We start from the raw sequence: 18,173 nt of genomic DNA on the forward strand, positions 1-18,173 counted from the left end.
AACTGCCAGGGAGACTTGATTTGTAATTTTGAAAGTTGGGAGGAGGGCGTTCTCGATAACCGAGACCCATCGCGAAAATTCCTCTTCGCTGCTCCTTCCTTCTTCGTCTTCAAGAAAAATTACTACACACGAAGTGGGAAAACAAAAGAGATAAAGAAAATCGTTTACCGATTGGTGCAGCTGAGCGAGTGAGGGGGCGCTTTTCTGCGTCTTTTTCTACTGTGCATCCTCTGCCCTGATCGAATTAGTTTATAATATTTACTAGTTAGTTGTATAACACAGAAGAAGAAGCAAAAAAAAAAAAAAAAAAGAAAGGAGAGAAAGATGAAGAGCAATTCGACAGAGATGAAATTCGTGCAAGACCTGATACTGTACGCTGCCAGCGCCGCTCTGAGTTGCTTGGTCTTATTCACGGGGCTCCGACTTCTCGACCCGAACCGGGAGGCCTCCAAGAAAGCCCTCGAACACAAGAAGGAAATCTCCAAGCGCTTGGGCCGCCCTCTTATTCAAACAAATCCCTACGAGGTCCTTTTTTTTTTTTTTACCCCCTTTTCTTTCCCTCCTTTTGCATAAACCGCATATTATATGAATATTGTTTATTTTGAGCACCATATATAAATATATATATAAAACGGAGAGAGGGTCAATTGAGAGATAAGTATAAGAAGAATTTAAAATTTTAATGTTAGGGAAAATTGAATCGATATTGAGTTGGAGTAATTTATTTTGAGTAGCCGACAAGAAATGAGCTTTTTGATCGTTGGAATACCCTGGGTTGGATTTCTTAGGCAATGATATTCCTTCCGTCTGGTGTAGAGATTGATATATTTTGAGAGCCCTTCAGCTGAGAAAAAGGGCCTTCAGTACGAGAGTGATTTTATTTTTTATTATTATCATTTTTGGTAAGATCATTATGAGAGTGATTATTCGTCTGCAAAAAGTAGAATGAAAACAAGGCAAAAGATTAACCTCCTAGGCTCAGAGCCTCTTCTCCCTCCTTCTGTGGTTTTCGATCGTGCAGTTTTGAAAAGTCCAGCCAAAAAGCATTACCTATTTTCCTGATTCTTCTACGTTAATATTGTTCCGGCCTTCCCAAGGAAGAAGGTTTAGGTAAAAGATTTAACCAGTTGGTTGCGTTAGTTAGAAATTCTTTTTGCTGGGACGGTTTCACGAGTTAGAAATTCTATCCATTCTATAGTACCTTAATCCTTTGGCCATCAGGGTTTAACATGAATTACGAAAGGTTACATAAACTTGATGTGGCCATTTTTTATTTAGGTCAAGAATCCAACAACTCGCTTCTTTTTGAACCTCCTTCCAACTCCAAGACTTGTAAATTAGGAACTTCCACGCCATGGAGTTGAAAGGAAATGATAGCCACTTTTTTTCCACTTTGCTTTTGTGCGAGGATAACTGTGATAGACTCTGAATTAGAGGCTTTGTAGCTCAGCTGGCTGCTGTGGTTCACTAACAGTATATTACCAGCATTAAGCTTGTACGTTTTGAGCATTCACTATATAGCTGCTCTGCAGTTTGTAAGAACCTTAGCTTTTTGAACGGGATAGGTTTTCTCCTGATAAAAAGTTGTTTCCTTTCTTACTCGTCGACCCATTGATGTGCTTTTGGAATGTGACATTTTGTTCATTGTCATGCCCTCAGTATCAAATGCAGTCACTATGTTTATCTCTTGACTCATGGTATGTTTCAATGGCATGTAGGATGTGATAGCTTGTGATGTCATCAACCCCAATCATATTGATGTGGAATTTGACTCTATTGGTGGATTGGAAGCCATCAAGGAAGCCTTGTTTGAATTGGTCATTCTTCCGTTACGGAGGCCTGAACTGTTTGCTCGTGGGAAGCTCCTTGGACCACAAAAAGGTGTCTTGCTGTATGGACCTCCTGGTACTGGGAAGACGATGCTTGCCAAAGCAATTGCAAAAGAGTCTGGTGCTGTTTTTATCAATGTGAGAATATCAAATCTGATGAGCAAATGGTTTGGTGATGCTCAAAAACTTGGTGCGTCTTTATCGGCGTCCCACTAAGGGATTTTCTTTCTTCTTCTCCCTACATCCTTTCAGTCTGCTAAAATGTTTGTAAATGGGCATCTATGTCATGTGCGACTTTCATTTTACAGCATGGACTTTGCTACTTAGTGCTCTTCTCGTTAATTTTTGAGTGACTTTTACTGGTCTTACTCGTCACAGTGTGGTTGATTCTATATGTTGCTTTATTGAACTTCAATTCTATTTCCTTTTGCAGTGGCCGCTGTGTTTAGCTTAGCGTATAAGCTTCAGCCAGCAATTATATTCATTGATGAGGTGGATAGTTTTTTGGGTCAGCGCAAGACTACTGACCATGAAGCACTAACAAACATGAAGACTGAATTTATGGCTTTATGGGATGGTTTTACCACAGATCGTAAGTTTGAGATTTCAACTTGAGGTCCATCTTAAAGTTTCCCAGGAACTCTGTATGGCTTGTGAAAAAGACTTACCACAGTTGATTAATAGACTGATTGAATTTCAAAAGAAATTGTTTCTTTTCATGGCTGATATTTTGTTGAACTCATGGCATGTTGGTATTAATGGATACCCCTGAGAATATTTCATTCTTCTGCATGTAGATGAATGAATTAAATTTGGATTGGGAGAATTAATTGCATCCGTAGATAAAGCAACCACTGTCTTGTTGTGAGTTTGAATTGTTTACTAATTGAACCAGATCTTATATGTTTTATCTTGTACCAATAGCTTTGTTCATGTTTATTATTGATGTTCTCAGTTTCTGTTTGCATCAGTCTTCTGCCTGTAATTGCATGCGGCTTATTTTGTAGATAATGCTCGTGTAATGGTACTTGCTGCTACAAACCGTCCATCTGAGCTGGATGAAGCAATTCTTCGGCGCCTTCCTCAGGCCTTTGAGATTGGCATGCCTGATCGCCGAGAGAGAGCTGAAATACTGAAGGTGATTCTGAAGGGTGAGAAGGTTGAAGATAACATTGACTTTGATCGCATAGCTGGTCTATGTGATGGATACACTGGCTCAGATCTTCTTGAGCTCTGTAAGAAAGCTGCCTATTTTCCTATCAGGGATCTACTTGATGCAGAGAAGGGGGGAAGTTCTTCTCTGGTTTGTGATTTTATCCTTTACTTGCTCAAGTATCTGGTTTGCACCTACATTTTCCTTTTGACTGCAGTCTGTGTGGTGATGACAAGAAATCACTCTGATTTCATAATAATAAATATGAATGCATGGGCTCGTGTACTATTCCGAACTTGCATCAACTATTACTCTACCACTAGCTTCATTAAGCTTGTTCAGATGCTCTAAGGCTCTGCTCTGAACATTTGGTCCATCTTCTGTCTGTCAATCGAGCATTTCACCATTTATTTAAGATGCGGTTCACTAAGAAGAATGAGTTCATATTAGACTTGCGTAAAAGTTCAGTTAATCTCAATATGGATTAGTAAGAACCCTCGTGCTTTTGATTCTGTATCTTCCTCTTACCTTTCAACTTCGGTAACTTCGTCTTTGCTGGTTGCTTCCTACGAGTGATTTTTTCTCATCGGTTTAAAGTTTAGGTTGTATTTGAATTAAACATAGAGGAACCATATTTTTGTCATGCATCTTTTACATAAATTAGTGTATTTAGAAAATTAGACTTGGTCTAGAAAAAGTGGTGTAACGTTTCCTTCCAGTATTTGATCGTCTGCAGAACGTGTGTGAGTTTAGAGTACTTTTAATTTTCTGATTCGCGTACCTCTTCAGGAGGCTCGACCATTGTCACAATCAGATTTAGAGAGAGTAATTTCCACAACAACAAAAACGAAGGTTGCTGCAACTGAGTACACCAGATTTAATTCTCAATCATCCGGATGGTCAAGGCATGCTGATCCAGATTATGTACAAGTTGCGATCAGCGAGCTTTCTAAACTCGTGACTTCTCAGATTTTGAACATCCAGCCAGATGATGCTGAAGACCCTTAATCATTTATTTGAGCTGAGGCAGCAAAAGATTTTCTGCTTCTGTATGACACTCCGCCAAAGATAGTTTTTACATACTAGTTTTTTTTTTTATTTTTTAAGAATCAAATTTGATATGTTTGCAGAAGTTTAGTTTAATGGGTTGAATCTTAATGAGCATTAACAAATATTTGTGTTCCCTGATTAAGCGTCTTTTAGCATGTATAGATATAGAAATAGAATAATTATTTGGAAGGTTTCATGGCGATGGGATTTGGCCGAATTTTTTGGCATTAATCTGGTCGGTGATGTTGTTGTTGAGTGAAAGGCAGCTTAGGGAAGAAGGGGGGACGGGCATAAATGTCTTTTCAGTAGGGAATGCTGGCTTTTCATTTAGTAGTATAATTGTACTGAATCTTGTCACTTGGCGTGGCTATTTTGAGGATTAATCATTCGTGCGACTATGATCCACGATGGAAATAAATTTGTCCTCGTTGTTGCTTGTGTATTTCATTCCCTCAAGTAAACGTTTCCTTGGAAGAAGAGGATTAATGTCAGTTGTGTGATGAGATGTGATTGTCGGTGATGCAGAATACTTTAGAGCCCCTTGGAATAAAATTTTTTTTTTTTGGCCGATTTTTTAATTTATTATTATTATGGGCGTAGCTGCAAAGGATAACGGCCTCTGCAGGATGCTGACAGAAATGAAAATCAAGCAATTATCGATAGGCGGGCAGATGAAGTTGCCTTGCTCCATCCTTTTGGATAAGGTGCAATTAAGGTAATGCGTGCATGTCAAATATAGGTAATCGATTACATTAGATGTCTCTTCTTTTTTTTTTTTTTTTAAACCCTTCTGCCGCCTTGTTTTCTGCACTCTTCCAACTCCAGGGGAATGTTTTTTTTTTTTTTTTTATCTGCACAAAAGTAACATGCAAAATGCTTCCTTGAAACCAAAATGAGACGTCAACGCAGCACTTAAAATGGGTATTTGAGAGGCACATATTATCCACATGAACGAACGAGAGATGACGGACGCCCCCATTTGATTTGACTCTCCGATGGCATCTGGTGTAGTGACGACGAATAAACGCTGCAACACAACGCAGCACGACATGCGGACTAAACCACTCTGACCGTCTGCTTTTTGACGCCTTCCGTTGTTGAAGGTCAAGTTATTGAAAATCCACCGGTGGATCATTAATTATGTGCAAATCCTCCGGTTCCTTTTTTTTTTTTTGTTTTGTTTTGTTTTGTGTGGAGTTGGTGGAAGAAATCATGTAATACGAGATACGATTTCTTCTGTATATTAATAGAAGGTGAGGATTTACCACTTGTTCTTGATATTCATGAGAAGAGCAGGTTTCGATCTCACGAGAGTTTTCCATTATCCAGGAAAAATGATTATTACAGAAATTATTAATTAAAGAAAAACAAAATGACTCACGCGACAGTTTTAAGCGGTCGAAAATGGAAAAGTCTGTCGACGAAGTCCCAACAAGCTCCTGGACTGGACAGGAAGTAATTTAGGCGCTAAACAAACACTAGTACTGGTTAGTTTGTCTTTCCAACTCCTACTAACCAACCAACCGACCGAAAGCAAACAAACGCAAAAGAGAGCCCCCCAGTCTTCTTCTTCTTCTTCTTCTTCTTCTTTATATATCTGTCTCTATCTATATAACGACTTTTTCAGGCAGAGAAGCTGCCGTGGCCGCCGGAGTGATGTCCCACCTAGTCCTTAGCTGCGAATCATTTACCGTTGCCTTTTGTCAACTCCAATACTAGATTTTTCTCGTTGATTAATTAGACCTAATTCCAGATGAAACTCCAAAAGCCAGGTAACTCTTGGAACCCACCTCCAGGGACTTAACTATTCAATCCAAATCCCTCCCAAGACCGACGTGGGATAACTGGCCTAAGGGGGGAAATCTACTGCTAAGTGGGATACTACCACCTAAGGGGGGATTTACCGCTGTCTTGCCAATCAATTTTCATGGGATTATATATATAGAGAGAGAGAGAGAGAGAGAGTAAATTCAAAATTTACCCAAATCCACGTTTTACACATTTATTGGTAAACTGCAAATATATATATATATATATAATTAAAATAAAAAAGAAGAAAGTGTAGCATTTGTGTTAGCAATCTTGGACTGCCATTTAGTTATCTGTTGTATTTAAATACACAAGGGCAGCTTCCTTGTAAGATACACGCTACTATAAGCCAGACAAATTGTGAGTCAAATCTCCCATCCATCTCACATGTAAATAAAAAGAGAGGGAGGGAATGATTCAACGAGTCCAAGGCCAACAGCTATGAATGAGGTATCCCGTTCCCAGCCCCCGCGAGAAAGATCAAAGAGAGAAGCCCCCCCCCCCCAGTTTAAAACAAATCAAAGCCCCGTTGTTGAAGTTGAATTGAATGACCACTGAAGCAGCATCCGTCGAATAATCAAAAGCATACCATCCATGGCCATGGATTCTTGACCATTGAAAAGTCTCACCCCAATTATTCTCCTACTCGTTTTTCTTTCTTTTTTTTATTTTTTTATTTTTGGTTGAAAAAAAGTAGCGTTCTGCATCATTGACCACAAATAGAATAAGATAAAATTGAAAGAAAAGGCTTAACACCAGATTAAGCGTTCTCGTTTTAAAATATAATGTCATAATAATACTCCTGCCTTTATATATCACTATATTACTACTATTATCCAACTAATAACACTAATAAGTGAAAGATGAGAATTTTGGTTACATGTTGTCGTTAAAGTGGGTCCATGAATTGCTACTTTTAGTATTTAAGTGGACGGTTCCGTCTAATGCGGATGCCCAGAAGACACTTTAGTAACCGCAACGGATCTTCTGTCCCACATCCTGTACCATTCTCTGTCTCACTTTTTATTATATTGCTATTTCTCCTATATAAATATCATGTTTTAGTTCTTTTTTGTTTCTTTAAGATCCAATAATTATTACTTGAGTAATATACAAAATTTAACAAACTCAAAAAATCAAAATGCATAAAAAATGAGATATTTTATGAATTTTCTACTGTATTTTTTAATTTTCTATTATATATTGGTTTTTTGAAGCTATTGTATTGGCTTTTTATTCAGTTAATAGTTATTGGATCTTAAGGAAACAAAAAAAAAATTAAAATATGGTGTTTATGTAGGAAAAATAGCAATATAATAAAAAATGGGACAGAGAATGGCACAGGATGTGGGACAGAAGATCCGTTGCACTTGGCAACATATGTTTGAGGTGTTATATTTTTAAAAGTATAAGGTAAATTAAGAAATGTATATAAATATAAAAAAAAAGTTAGATCGGATTAAATAAAAAATATATATAAATATAAGAGAGAATAATAATTATTAATATATATATATATATGAAATAAGTTATGTGAATATTAAATATGTTAACGAATTTGATAGAAAAATCATAAGCTGATTGTTACATGCCAGCCACTCAGGAAATTTTCATAATAACAAATGACCGTACGCAATCATAATTACAAGCAAATGCGGAAAAAAAAAAAGGCTTTCTATTTTGTGACATGGTGCCTGAAATAAAAAAAAAAGGGTGAGTTTATTATTGTGAGGAAAATTTTAAAATCATTATTGCTCGCTCTAAAATTAGCTAGCGTCATAAAACACACTTTTTATAATATTTGGAGCTCGGTGGGCACTACAGAATACGAAGAAGGGAGGAAAAAGAGCAAAAAAAAAAAAAAACAAAGAAAAAGCAGCAAGAGTCCAAGGTAAGAGCTGATCTCACAAATTCTCCCTCAGACGCGGACATATATCATATATGCGTTCGTTCATTTCTTCTCTGTTTCTCACGCAACATAATATATACATACTTCTGCTGCTAGTATATTCTACGAGTATTATGATTTGACCAATTAAACGGGGGAAGGGCGCCGGCCATAGCCGTCTCCTGGAGCTGAAATTCAAACCAAGCAAACACGCCATTTAAAGATGGCCCTAATTTCTTCCATCCCCATATATGAATCTGATACGTTCTTCTTCCTCTCATTCCTTCCTCCTCCAAAATCTCCAACTCCGGAACCCTCTCTCCCTCATTGTTACTGCTTCCATACCACTAGCTTCATAATTAGCACTGCTAGTATTCCTTTATAATACCATACTGCTACTGCTATTAGTGGTTTATTATCCTGTTCTCATCATCATCAAATCATCCCCATACTTTCCCTTCTTCTTCCGGATGCTGATGCCTTTTCCCTGTCACTCCCGCACCATCATTTCTCCATCGTTTGGCAGATGAGGAGTTCCCCCTCTTCCTCCGTCGCGCTCTCACCCTTCTTTACTTTCTCCATTTTGGCTCGTCTTTAATTTCCCGGCAATAACAACCCAACCCTTTTTTCCCCCCTTCTTCTACTTCGTAATTATCGTTAGGCACGAGTCATCCGCGTAATCAACCATGTTTTTTCTAAATCCAATTTTATTCTTGTTGTTGATAATCGTAGTCCCCTTTTTAATCTTTAGGTTCTTGTCCAGAACATCCATTCTGCATATCGCGAACAATTGGTGGCGGACTTTGGCTGACAAATTTTACGTGTACCAGTTGTACAGAGTTCCCCAATTCAACGACCACATGCAGGAAAATCAACTCTACCGAAAAGTTCACACCTACCTCAGTTCCCTCCCGGCCGTCGAGGACTCCGACTTCACCAACCTCTTCTCCGGTGCCAAACCCAACGAGATCAACCTCGTCCTCGACCCCAACCAGATCGTCCTCGACAATTTCCTCGGCGCTCGATTGTTCTGGATTAACCAGAAATGCGACGGGTCTGGGTTGAAATCGCTGGTTCTCAAGATCAGGAAGTCCGACAAGCGCAGAATTCTGCGCCCCTACCTCCAGCATATCCATTCGGTCTTCGAGGAACTCGAACAGCGAAAGGATGTCAAACTTTACATCAACGTCGAGGACGAGCCGCAGAGAAACGGACGGTGGAGGTCGGTTCCCTTCACGCATCCGGCGACGATTGACTCGGTCGTGATGGACTCGGACTTGAAGAACAAAGTCAAGTCGGATTTAGAATCCTTCCTCAAGTCCAAACAGTATTATAACCGATTAGGCCGGGTTTGGAAGCGGAGTTATCTCCTCTACGGGCCCTCCGGTACCGGGAAGTCCACATTCATCGCTGCGATGGCCAAGTTCCTCTCCTACGACGTCTACGACGTCGACCTATCCAAAATATCGGGCGACTCTGATTTGAGGTCGCTGCTGCTGCAAACGACGAGCAAGTCGCTAATCGTGATGGAAGATCTGGAGCGCCATCTGACGGGGAAATCAACGGCGGTGAGCTTGTCCGGGATCCTCAACTTCATGGACGGCATAGTCTCGTGCTGCGGCGAGGAGCGCGTGATGGTATTCACAATGAACGGCAAGGATCACGTTGATCCCGCGATTCTGAGGCCCGGGAGGATAGATATTCACCTGGAGTTCCCTCTCTGCGATTTCAACGCCTTCAAAAGTTTGGCCAACAGCCATTTGGGTGTGAAGGAGCACAAGCTTTTCCCTCAGGTGGAAGAGATGTTCCAGAGCGGGGCGAGTTTGAGTCCGGCCGAAATTGGCGAGCTTATGATTGCCAACCGGGCCTCTCCCAGCCGGGCCTTGAAATCCGTAATATCCGCTCTGCAGAATAACGCGGACGCCAAGTTAGGTGCCAGGATGTCGCGCAACGGGTCGGTCCGGTCAGCGGAGGAATCCGGCGACTCGGGAATATTGTGTAAAGACGCCGGTGTTTCCACCGTCAAGGAGTTTCGGAAATTATATGGATTCTTGAGGAGGAGCCGAAGGGAATCCGCAGATTTGGATGACAAGGAAAGGGAAATTGGTCGACAAGAAAGTTGAGTAGTGCCCACCCGTCCGCCAATCAAACTACACCAAATCAGAAAACCGTTTAAAGTTTCAGAAGAGTAGTCTGTCTTTCTCTCTCTGTTGAGCTCAATAGTCCAGTAAAGATATTTTTGGTTTTTTCTCTCCCCTTTTCCTATCTTCCTTCCATAGTATAGTTAGCATTTGGGGGAAAAAATACTACTGCTGTAGTATATATAATTAGCACAGCGTTAATGTTTAGCGGGAAAACTTCCACAGGATACTACAGTAACCATTGTTGTAGCAGTAAAGTAGCCAGCAGTAAAGATAGAGATCCATTTTTAAGTTGTTTGCTGGGATCTTCTTCCCAAGAACAACACAGCAGAAAATTTTCCTTCCGTCCATGTCAGGTGTCTAACGATCTAATGATGTAGCAGTCACCCAAACAAGGTGCGGGGACGGTCCTAGTCCTAGTCAGAAAATAAATATTAGCGACAAAAGGAGGTTTTGGTTTCAACGCCTTTAGAAGAAGGAAGGAGAGGGGCTGGCAATGGCATATGGAAATTTCGATGCCCTCTGAAAATGGTCATTGACTTGGGTGTTCGTTCGTTGGTTGCATTTTATGTCTGATTTTGACTTTTTTTGGCAAACTGGCGCCGAAATTACCTACCGTTATCATATCATATCAATTAATCAATCAATAAAGGCATAAAAACGGAAAGGATGACTTTTTTTTTTTTTTTTGGTTGGGGGGCACCAAGAAGGTAACACGACGCCGACCTTTATTACAAAATCATCAATTATTCCAAAGCGAGTGGTGGGTTCGTGAATAATACATGACGCAGCGTATATGTGCTGTCGAAAGAAGATGGAACCAAAAAAAAAAAATAAAATTGGTCTCCTTAATTTCTTTTGACTCGCTTTCATCATATGAAGATGGATATTAAAATTTTGTTGAGAGTCCATTTCATATGTGTTTGGATAGTGTATTATTTGAAATATTATTTGGAATAATTACTGTAACACTTTTTGTGATATGATATGATGTATGTGAGATAAAAAGGTGATTGGGAATATAAAAAGGTAGATTGAGAAATGTATTTATGATGCAAGCGAAATATTATTTAAAATAATTTTGGTATCCAAACACTCTCGCAGCTAGCTACTGCTTCGATAGGGTTTGGATATGAAATGTTGCTAAATTGGTCTAGAAAATGAAAATTTAGTAGTAGAAGTAGTAGTATCAAAGCTAATCCAATATGATATGACGACTTGGAATTCATTTCGCAGCGCTGAGAATGAGAATGGCATTCAAATTGGGAATCAGGCGATCGTCATAGCTGAATGTGAATGTTCTCCGTGTATGGACTAAGTATAGTGTATATCCTTCCTTCTTTCTTATGATGGAGAGATAACGATAACACGCGGATTTACAATTGGTCTCCAACAACAACTCTCCTTAGTTTACTCTCCAGGTCCATTTATTCTTCTCGTAATCTAGTAGCCATGCCCCCTTTGGATAATTACTCTGCTGTTTTGCAAAAATCTTCAAAATTAGTTCTGACTTGACATAAAAAGAGGTGCTTGATTTAATTCTCTGCAAATATATTTTGTGATCTAATGGCAGGTATAATGAACACTAATGCTTTTACTCGTGTTTCAAACTACGGAAGTCCGCGTGGCGTGAGAGCCTTGCTCCTAGGAATGAGCGCATATACAGGAAATTTTCATCTACGAGGATTGGATTGTCATCTAGTCAGTTACTTTCGCTAATCTTAAAATTTGGTGGTACTAGTGTACAGACTGAATCGATCAATTTGGATTGTCATCTAATCGGGGACGGTGAGGTCGGTCCCCTGCCGCTACAGCTCCGCCGTCATCGCAAACTCTCTTGGTAATTTTAGGGCTTACACCTGCGCTGCCTCCTCCTCCTCCTCCTTTTCACATAGCGCCAAACCAGTGGGTACTCAACAGTGGCAGCTTTCTTTGCGACGAAGCTCTCGGCTGCTTTATGATTCGCCTCTCCAACAGCTTCTCCAATGCCCAATCATCCGTACCCGCGATTCCCAGGCACTTTTGAAAATAATTTTGTTACGACTGCCCGGACCTTTTTCCCCCCCTTTTCTTGCTGTTAAAGTGACTAATTAGGAAAAAACAACCTATTCATTTGAGGTTCGGGAAGGGCTCGTTGCTGTACTTGATGTTGGAGGATTCTCTGACCCCAAGCATTATAGACCGTTGCGACCGTCACCAGGAAGGTTTTAACGAGGTTTTTGGTTATGGACACTCCACTGAACTTAGCAGTGCCGGCCTCGTCTGCAAGGTAGCTTTTACTTGCCCACAAATCTCTCGGTGCTCTGTATTTTTTTTTTCCATAGCCCTGGTTCCGGTGCCTGTTTTTTAGTAGTAGCAGCAGTAGCGGGTTTAGTCTAGCCGCAGAGTTGTTGGCGCGTGAAATTTACAGTTATTCAGATTACTTTGTTAGATAAACAAGTTTATCAATCTGCCGTTATCCTTTTCTGTTCCTGATTTTTTACTTCCAGCATTGTGGGAAGGAGATAGTTGCCAAGGAGGTTCAGCTAGATGAGGGACATCCAGATGTACACCTGTTATTTTTGACAGTTTATAACTTCATGGAGGTAACAATCCAACTGTGTATTGTAAGCCTTGTCCTGAATGGTTCATGAACTTAGTACTGTTTTACCTGTCCAATAATATTTTTCACTGAGCAAATGAAACCTTTGAATCCTATCTTCTTTCTGGTTTTCCCTGTCCTTTTCCCAAGGAGTTGCTTCTTTAGTTTTATTATTGCTTTAGATTAGACAAGGGAAGCTAGCTGATAGACTGGAATGGCAGTATAGAAAGGTATTGCTCTTGCTTCTTGACATGGCCTGTGTACGTTCTGTCATTAGTCAGATGCTTATCAACTTGCACCAAATTTTTTGCTTTAATTGGCTGTGGATGCTACTGAAAATGGAGTAAATCAATGCAATACAGGCCAGCCTCCTAGGTTTGTGAACAACACAAGCTTGTGCTCCAGAGTTGGAAGATTGAATCTGGATTGGGACTCATTTTGATCAATCACCCGAGCATGAAAATAATTGCCTTTCAACAAGCAATGGAGCTAGCGGGGAAGGATTTTTTGGAGGTGACTTCCCCTTGAACTCTCACTATTCTGAGTTGGGTTTGTCTTCCACTCGACAATATTTTTGAAGTTAGTACTAGGCTGATTGGAAACTTTTGTTTTCCTATCATCCTGCACAACTTCAGACCTTCAACTCATAGCTTAAGCTTGACAAGATTGTTAAAGGAACAATTTTTTTTTTAAAACTTTTCATATCAGAGTGCTCATTTCTATGCAAAATCATGGTTGCAAGTTCGATCCGTAGTTATGGAATGTCTAGCAGAAAGAGAGAGCTGTAGATCCAACTGGGGAAGTCATTGTGCAAAATAGATCTTTTCCTGTAAGTGGAAACTGGTTGTCTCAATCATGTCGTTGATGACCTTATTTAGCTTTTTGATTCTGTCATCCTTCACCTCTTTCAATTGTTTGCCTATTGTTCTGTGATCATACCTTTCCTTCTTTAACAATCAATAAACCCATGACAACCCATAATGACACTTATTAGCATTTCAGCAGTGGAAGCTTCACATTTTTGACCTGGAGAGGGAACTGAAGATTGATCCTTCAATTATGTATGTTATTTATCAGGTACCATCATGTTCATCACCCTACATTATTCTTTTTGAAAAGCATGTTAATAGGTTTATTCTCTTGCAGTCCACTCATTGTCGATGATCTTTTATATCAGCATGTGCATAGAAGGAAAACAAGTTCAATGTCGTCTATTAATGAGAGATATTCTCTCGATAAATATTCTTGCATTACTTGCTTTTCTTGCCTCAAAGAAGCAATACGAATAGCGACCTCATCAAGGTCAAGTAATTTATGCTTGGCTAAGTGCAATGTTTTCATTTTGTTAGGTCAAAATGTGTGCAACAGATAGCTGGTGAATCATCTTTTCTTGGAAAAGAATATCATTAGTTGCAAAAAATTTCACGGTTTTATTGTTCTGTAGGATGATAGGAGTGAGAACTGGCATATTCAGGAAGTGGCAGTCTCACCTGAAAATTTTGAAAGCCGGAAACCCCAACCATCTCTCTGGTGGGGTCTCAATGATGGAGAGCTTTGCGAAGCTACTCATATCCCTGGTTGTACTTCTGTGCATGAGTGGATTCATTGGAGGAAATGAAACTTATGAATGTGTTCTTGCTATGGCAAGGGCTTCTTTGATGGCTTAAGCAACAAACAAGGTAATGAAGAACTTTATTTGAATAAGATGCATGTGCAGTTCGAATATGCTGACTCAAGTACCATTGTTTTATCATCCTCAAATCCTTAATTTCTTGAAACTCATTTCTGTACAACTATCATCGCAGGTAAAGAAACACACATTATTAGATACTATTATGTTAAGGTTAAAATTGAGTCCCATTGGGAACAAAATTTGTGGCTCAACCTGAATCTTCAGAAGCTGCAGGCAATCCTTCTTTAAACCAGGTATTTAGTCCTCCTTCCAAGTGGTAGACATTGCTGTAACCATTGAGAACTAGCAAGTAAGCTGCTATGAGTGACCTACATAAAGTAACAAAAGCAGGTAATGAATCTTCTCCCTTGTACAGTGTGCAGACAGTGTAATGAACTTTTTAACACTTTGCATTATGTAGCACTGTCTTCACACACGTTAATTTATATATATATATATATATATATATATATATTTTCCACTAGTTATATTTGGCACATCACTATGACTCCGGATTTTTGAACATAGAAATGTAATACCTTGATTGTTGCCCTTCCGGAAGACTTTGTGATGGCTTCATTGTACCACCAGATGAGCAAGCTACTATTATCTTCGCTTTCTTCTCTATTTTCGATTCCACACCTGCTCTCAAGTATTAAAAAATTAGTTATCAATTTACATAAGAGCTTTTTCCATAAGCCTTAAGTTGATTGATTTATGCTAAGAGCCATACTTTGCATAAAGTCTGGATTTTCTTCTGTTCCTTGGAAGATGCCGAAAAATGCAAATGCTGCCCTCCGGGCAATGTCCCATGGTGTCCACTCCTTTATGAGCCTATAAACTTGAACATTAATAGCTCCTGGCGGATGAGCCTATGCCAGGAAATGATCATTTAGTAAAGCTTTTACAAAACAGGCATGGACATTTGAAATTATAGTTGGTTTGCCTAACCATGGGCAAGGCAGATGATCTATATGCTACACTAGTGTGAGACAAGATCTTGCATAATTTGGTCAGTGCATCAGTTTTAGCAAAAATGATCCATGTGTCTTAGGTCTGAAGTATCCTGTCTTGAAAAGTGTTTTTAATACTTAAAAGTACTTATCGATCTATTGGTACTTGCATTTTGCGTGTCTTGGTGTGCACATTAAAAATTTGGGTTGCTGCTGATGACTTCTTTCTGACTTCAAATCAGGAGTCATAATTCTGTTTCTATGGCAGAAGAAGGACATTTACCTCTTTAAACTCTGCTTCTGGACGTACATCAAGAATCACAAAGTTATTTTCTTTCTGAAGTCGCAAAGCTTCTTTCACCTCGACACTCCTTACCTACATAATCTGGCATGGTTAGGCCTTGTATGAAGTAATTTGTAATTTTATCACAATTTGCCATACATAAGCTAAGTTTTCATTTTGAATCAATTAAAAAAAAAAATATGATTCGGATCCATAGAAACCTCACTTCTGCTTCACTTGTGGTTATTATCTTCTGGATGACCAAAAGGTTTCTACGGTTAAATAGATGGACATGGCATTGGAAGTAACTATTAAACAGCCACTGCTGTGTTAAAAAAGTTTTGATGAATGTTAAAACTTGTGTGATATCTGAAGCTTCCAAAACTCCGTATGCACTTGCGAAAAAATGCGGTTCTAAAATTTATGATGGAGACAACCTGTAAACTGAGAGACTATGCACCCTATATGAAGTAATTGCATTCTTTAGCCGTGTCCACAATGTGCTTGCCTGCTTGTGTCAGTATGGTTTGTCGTATAGTGAATCAGATATTACCTTCTTCTCAAGCAGATACTTCCTCTTTATCGACCAGTCCTCTTCAGCTGATCCCTCCAAAAGGAAAGAAATCACTGAGATTATGCTTAAATGTTGCGATTTTGTGATTATATATGATGGGTGCATTTCTGAGGTCTTTTCTATAGTTTGCAATTACAAAATGATACGAGTCATAGGAGCAATAATAGCAGGTACCTGGTGATTTGGCGGGTTTGGTTGCGGCGCTTCGAACAGTGAATCTAGCAGCTGTTGAGCCTGAGTTTGTCCTGCTTGAGTTTTGAACAATGGCTTTAGGGGTCAAGCAACAGGAACTGGGTTCATTAGCAGAGTTCGGGCAGTAATTGTAGTTAAAAGCTGCGATCCTGGAATGAAAATTGCGATGTAAAGAGCAAGTTGAATGTGGATTGACTGAAGTGGTGAGGGAAGCCATGTGTCTAAACGAAGAATTGCGCCTTTGTATCCGGCGTGAATCAAGGTTCTCAAATCAAATTCAAAGAGAAATGCGAGCTAAGCTTTCTCTCTCTTCCCGGGATTCTTCCTCTGCGTTTGATTTCCTTTCTCTGAGAAATGTGCTTTTGTGTTGTGGAAGTTAGTGGGCCAGGGATCTTGTGGATATTTTGGAGTGTCAAAATCTGGAGTCGTGGCTGTGGTGCGCTGGTTCTCTGCCATTATGGACTTCTTTCGTCTCCCCTTATCCTATCAGCTTTATTACGTACGGTTTCCTAACTCTCTTTCTCCACATATTTTTCTTATGGTTTTATTTTCCTTAATTATGTGGTGGTTAGCTTAACCCGCTCCACCGCCTCAACCAAAAAGCATATACCTATTGGCTTAATTATGTGGTTATGAAACTCAAAAGTCCCACAAACCAAAACTTAACTCTGGTAGAACTCTTGAGTCTTGGTCATTCCCCTTCCCACCCAGGGTTTCCCTTTAAAAAAAAAAAAAAAAAAAAATCCATTGTTGGTCTCATCCTCTTCCTGCCATGGTATATTAGTGAAAAGGCAACATGTATAACTTGATTTTCTATTATGTTTCGTTGAGGGCTCCAAGTAAGAAAAGTCCTTTGTGAAATTATATTGACTTCCCCATTGAAGTTAATGGGCAGTGCACATCGTATAATTAATTACTCATATGTTGTATTACAATGTGGTCCCCTTGTTATTTTTGATCTAAAAATAGTTGTATAATATTTTTGTGGTGTTTCTCGTGTTGTTAAACCTTTCAAAACCAATACAAATGGGTTATTCATAAGATGCGCCGTGCCTTTCTCACTAATGAGAGATAAGGCATCAAAATAAAGATCTTTATAGGCTAATATACATTAAAAGGAACAAGTCAAATTCCCAAAAATAATAATAATAGCAAATGCTCGTATTACCAATACAAATAGTGAACTAGATGGCATTGGCACCATTCTTTAAGTCTAAGGATTTATGGCGAGCACTGAGAAATTTTTTTTTTTTTTTTTTAATGGGGTCCATCTTCCCATCTTCAAGTACTCAAATATTAGCATTACATGCCTCGATAATCCAATCTTCTAGGATGCATGCATATTTCGGTAGTCAATACTTCCTCAGTCCCATTTTATATGTTATGGTCAACCTTGTAAATAGTTTTAAAAAAAAATAAAGTTTAACTGAGACAAGTAAGCTACTAAAAAAAATGTCTTTTCATTATTGCCCTTCAATTAAACTCTAAAATTTTTGTAAGTTGAGGTTAAAATTTTAAAAATGGCACAGCTACCTAAAACAAAGATTGTAGTAGTTTATAGCATGATTTATTCAGAGAATCATGCTTTACCTTGAGAGTTGTATCAAGGATATAATGGAAAAGTTGAATTTCATTTATTTCTATTTTAACTCATGACAAGTATTTAGGGACAAATCAAAATACAAACCATGACATAAAGAGTAAGAGTATTTTGGGAGTATTACAATGACTAGGACTTTGCCATGTTAATTATGAAAGAGATACTCTCTGTAAAGAGATAAATCTAGTGTCGTGGGCTTATGCTTGGACAACGTAATTTATTTTCTTCTCCACGTGCTTGCGGCTGTTAGAAGAAGAGGTTGCTTTCGCTTATTTAGGTGGATTTAGATTCTGAAGTCCTCAACGAACGTTCTGATTTTATTCTTTTCCCACAAAAATGGAAAAAAAAAAATTTTAATCTTCAATATGGGCTCCTGTGCCATCATCAGATGTAATTGATCAGGCACCGCATACTTCAGCCTGGTTTTGTTCTGCAGGGGCAACTTTTT

General features: G+C 39.1%; 3 protein-coding genes and 1 pseudogene across 17 annotated transcripts; 3 read left to right on the forward strand and 1 right to left on the reverse strand.

The window, feature by feature from the left end:
- On the forward strand, nt 1–4,474 carry LOC113724841 (uncharacterized). The gene is made up of 5 exons (XM_072073247.1): nt 1–525; nt 1,719–2,019; nt 2,263–2,421; nt 2,837–3,132; nt 3,772–4,474. The coding sequence occupies exons 1-5, from the start codon at nt 325–327 to the stop codon at nt 3,988–3,990; spliced, it is 1,176 nt and encodes a 391-aa protein (XP_071929348.1). The 5' UTR covers nt 1–324; the 3' UTR covers nt 3,991–4,474.
- A 3,308-nt stretch (nt 4,475–7,782) lies between these two features.
- LOC113724842 (AAA-ATPase At2g46620-like) lies at nt 7,783–17,060 on the forward strand. 14 transcript variants are annotated; one of them, XM_072073238.1, is made up of 9 exons: nt 7,783–12,139; nt 12,360–12,455; nt 12,634–12,681; nt 12,814–12,964; nt 13,160–13,280; nt 13,454–13,528; nt 13,896–14,130; nt 14,257–14,474; nt 15,319–17,060. In XM_072073238.1, the coding sequence occupies exon 1, from the start codon at nt 8,416–8,418 to the stop codon at nt 9,850–9,852; it is 1,437 nt and encodes a 478-aa protein (XP_071929339.1). In that variant the 5' UTR covers nt 7,783–8,415; the 3' UTR covers nt 9,853–12,139; nt 12,360–12,455; nt 12,634–12,681; nt 12,814–12,964; nt 13,160–13,280; nt 13,454–13,528; nt 13,896–14,130; nt 14,257–14,474; nt 15,319–17,060. The 14 variants fall into 14 exon arrangements, with proteins under 14 accessions (XP_071929339.1, XP_071929337.1, XP_071929336.1 ...); XM_072073236.1 differs by having other exon boundaries at nt 12,360–12,964; nt 15,319–15,469; nt 16,104–17,060; XM_072073235.1 differs by having other exon boundaries at nt 12,360–12,681.
- LOC113728255 (MYG1 protein C694.04c-like) lies at nt 11,081–17,060 on the forward strand (annotated as a pseudogene).
- On the reverse strand, nt 14,115–16,342 carry LOC113724844 (rhodanese-like domain-containing protein 14, chloroplastic). Of its 2 annotated transcripts, none has more exons than XM_072073249.1 (6): nt 16,108–16,342; nt 15,913–15,959; nt 15,360–15,452; nt 14,857–14,995; nt 14,663–14,765; nt 14,115–14,410 (listed from the first exon to the last, which is right to left on the reverse strand). In XM_072073249.1, exons 1-6 carry the CDS (start codon nt 16,340–16,342, stop codon nt 14,332–14,334), a joined length of 696 nt encoding a protein of 231 aa, XP_071929350.1. In that variant the 3' UTR covers nt 14,115–14,331. The 2 variants fall into 2 exon arrangements, with proteins under 2 accessions (XP_071929350.1, XP_071929349.1); XM_072073248.1 differs by having other exon boundaries at nt 14,115–14,452.
- Nucleotides 17,061–18,173: the final 1,113 nt, after the last annotated feature.

The sequence above is a fragment of the Coffea arabica genome, chromosome 2c (genome assembly GCF_036785885.1).
Source record: "Coffea arabica cultivar ET-39 chromosome 2c, Coffea Arabica ET-39 HiFi, whole genome shotgun sequence".
NCBI lineage: Eukaryota > Viridiplantae > Streptophyta > Magnoliopsida > Gentianales > Rubiaceae > Coffea > Coffea arabica.

What these genes read in the sequence shown, in the direction of transcription:
- LOC113724841 (XM_072073247.1), top strand. Translation starts at nt 325, where the DNA reads ATGAAGAGCAATTCGACAGAGATGAAATTCGTGCAAGACCTGATACTG. An exon ending in TTCAAACAAATCCCTACGAG is followed by an intron (nt 526 to 1,718) that starts GTCCTTTTTTTT and finishes AATGGCATGTAG; the next exon opens with GATGTGATAGCTTGTGATGT. An exon ending in TGGTGATGCTCAAAAACTTG is followed by an intron (nt 2,020 to 2,262) that starts GTGCGTCTTTAT and finishes TTCCTTTTGCAG; the next exon opens with TGGCCGCTGTGTTTAGCTTA.
- LOC113724844 (XM_072073248.1), bottom strand. Translation starts at nt 16,342, where the DNA reads ATGGCTTCCCTCACCACTTCAGTCAATCCACATTCAACTTGCTCTTTA. An exon ending in CAAACCCGCCAAATCACCAG is followed by an intron (nt 15,960 to 16,107) that starts GTACCTGCTATT and finishes TGGAGGGATCAG; the next exon opens with CTGAAGAGGACTGGTCGATA. An exon ending in CAGAAGCAGAGTTTAAAGAG is followed by an intron (nt 14,996 to 15,359) that starts GTAAATGTCCTT and finishes TTCCTGGCATAG; the next exon opens with GCTCATCCGCCAGGAGCTAT.
- LOC113724842 (XM_072073232.1), top strand. Translation starts at nt 8,416, where the DNA reads ATGTTTTTTCTAAATCCAATTTTATTCTTGTTGTTGATAATCGTAGTC.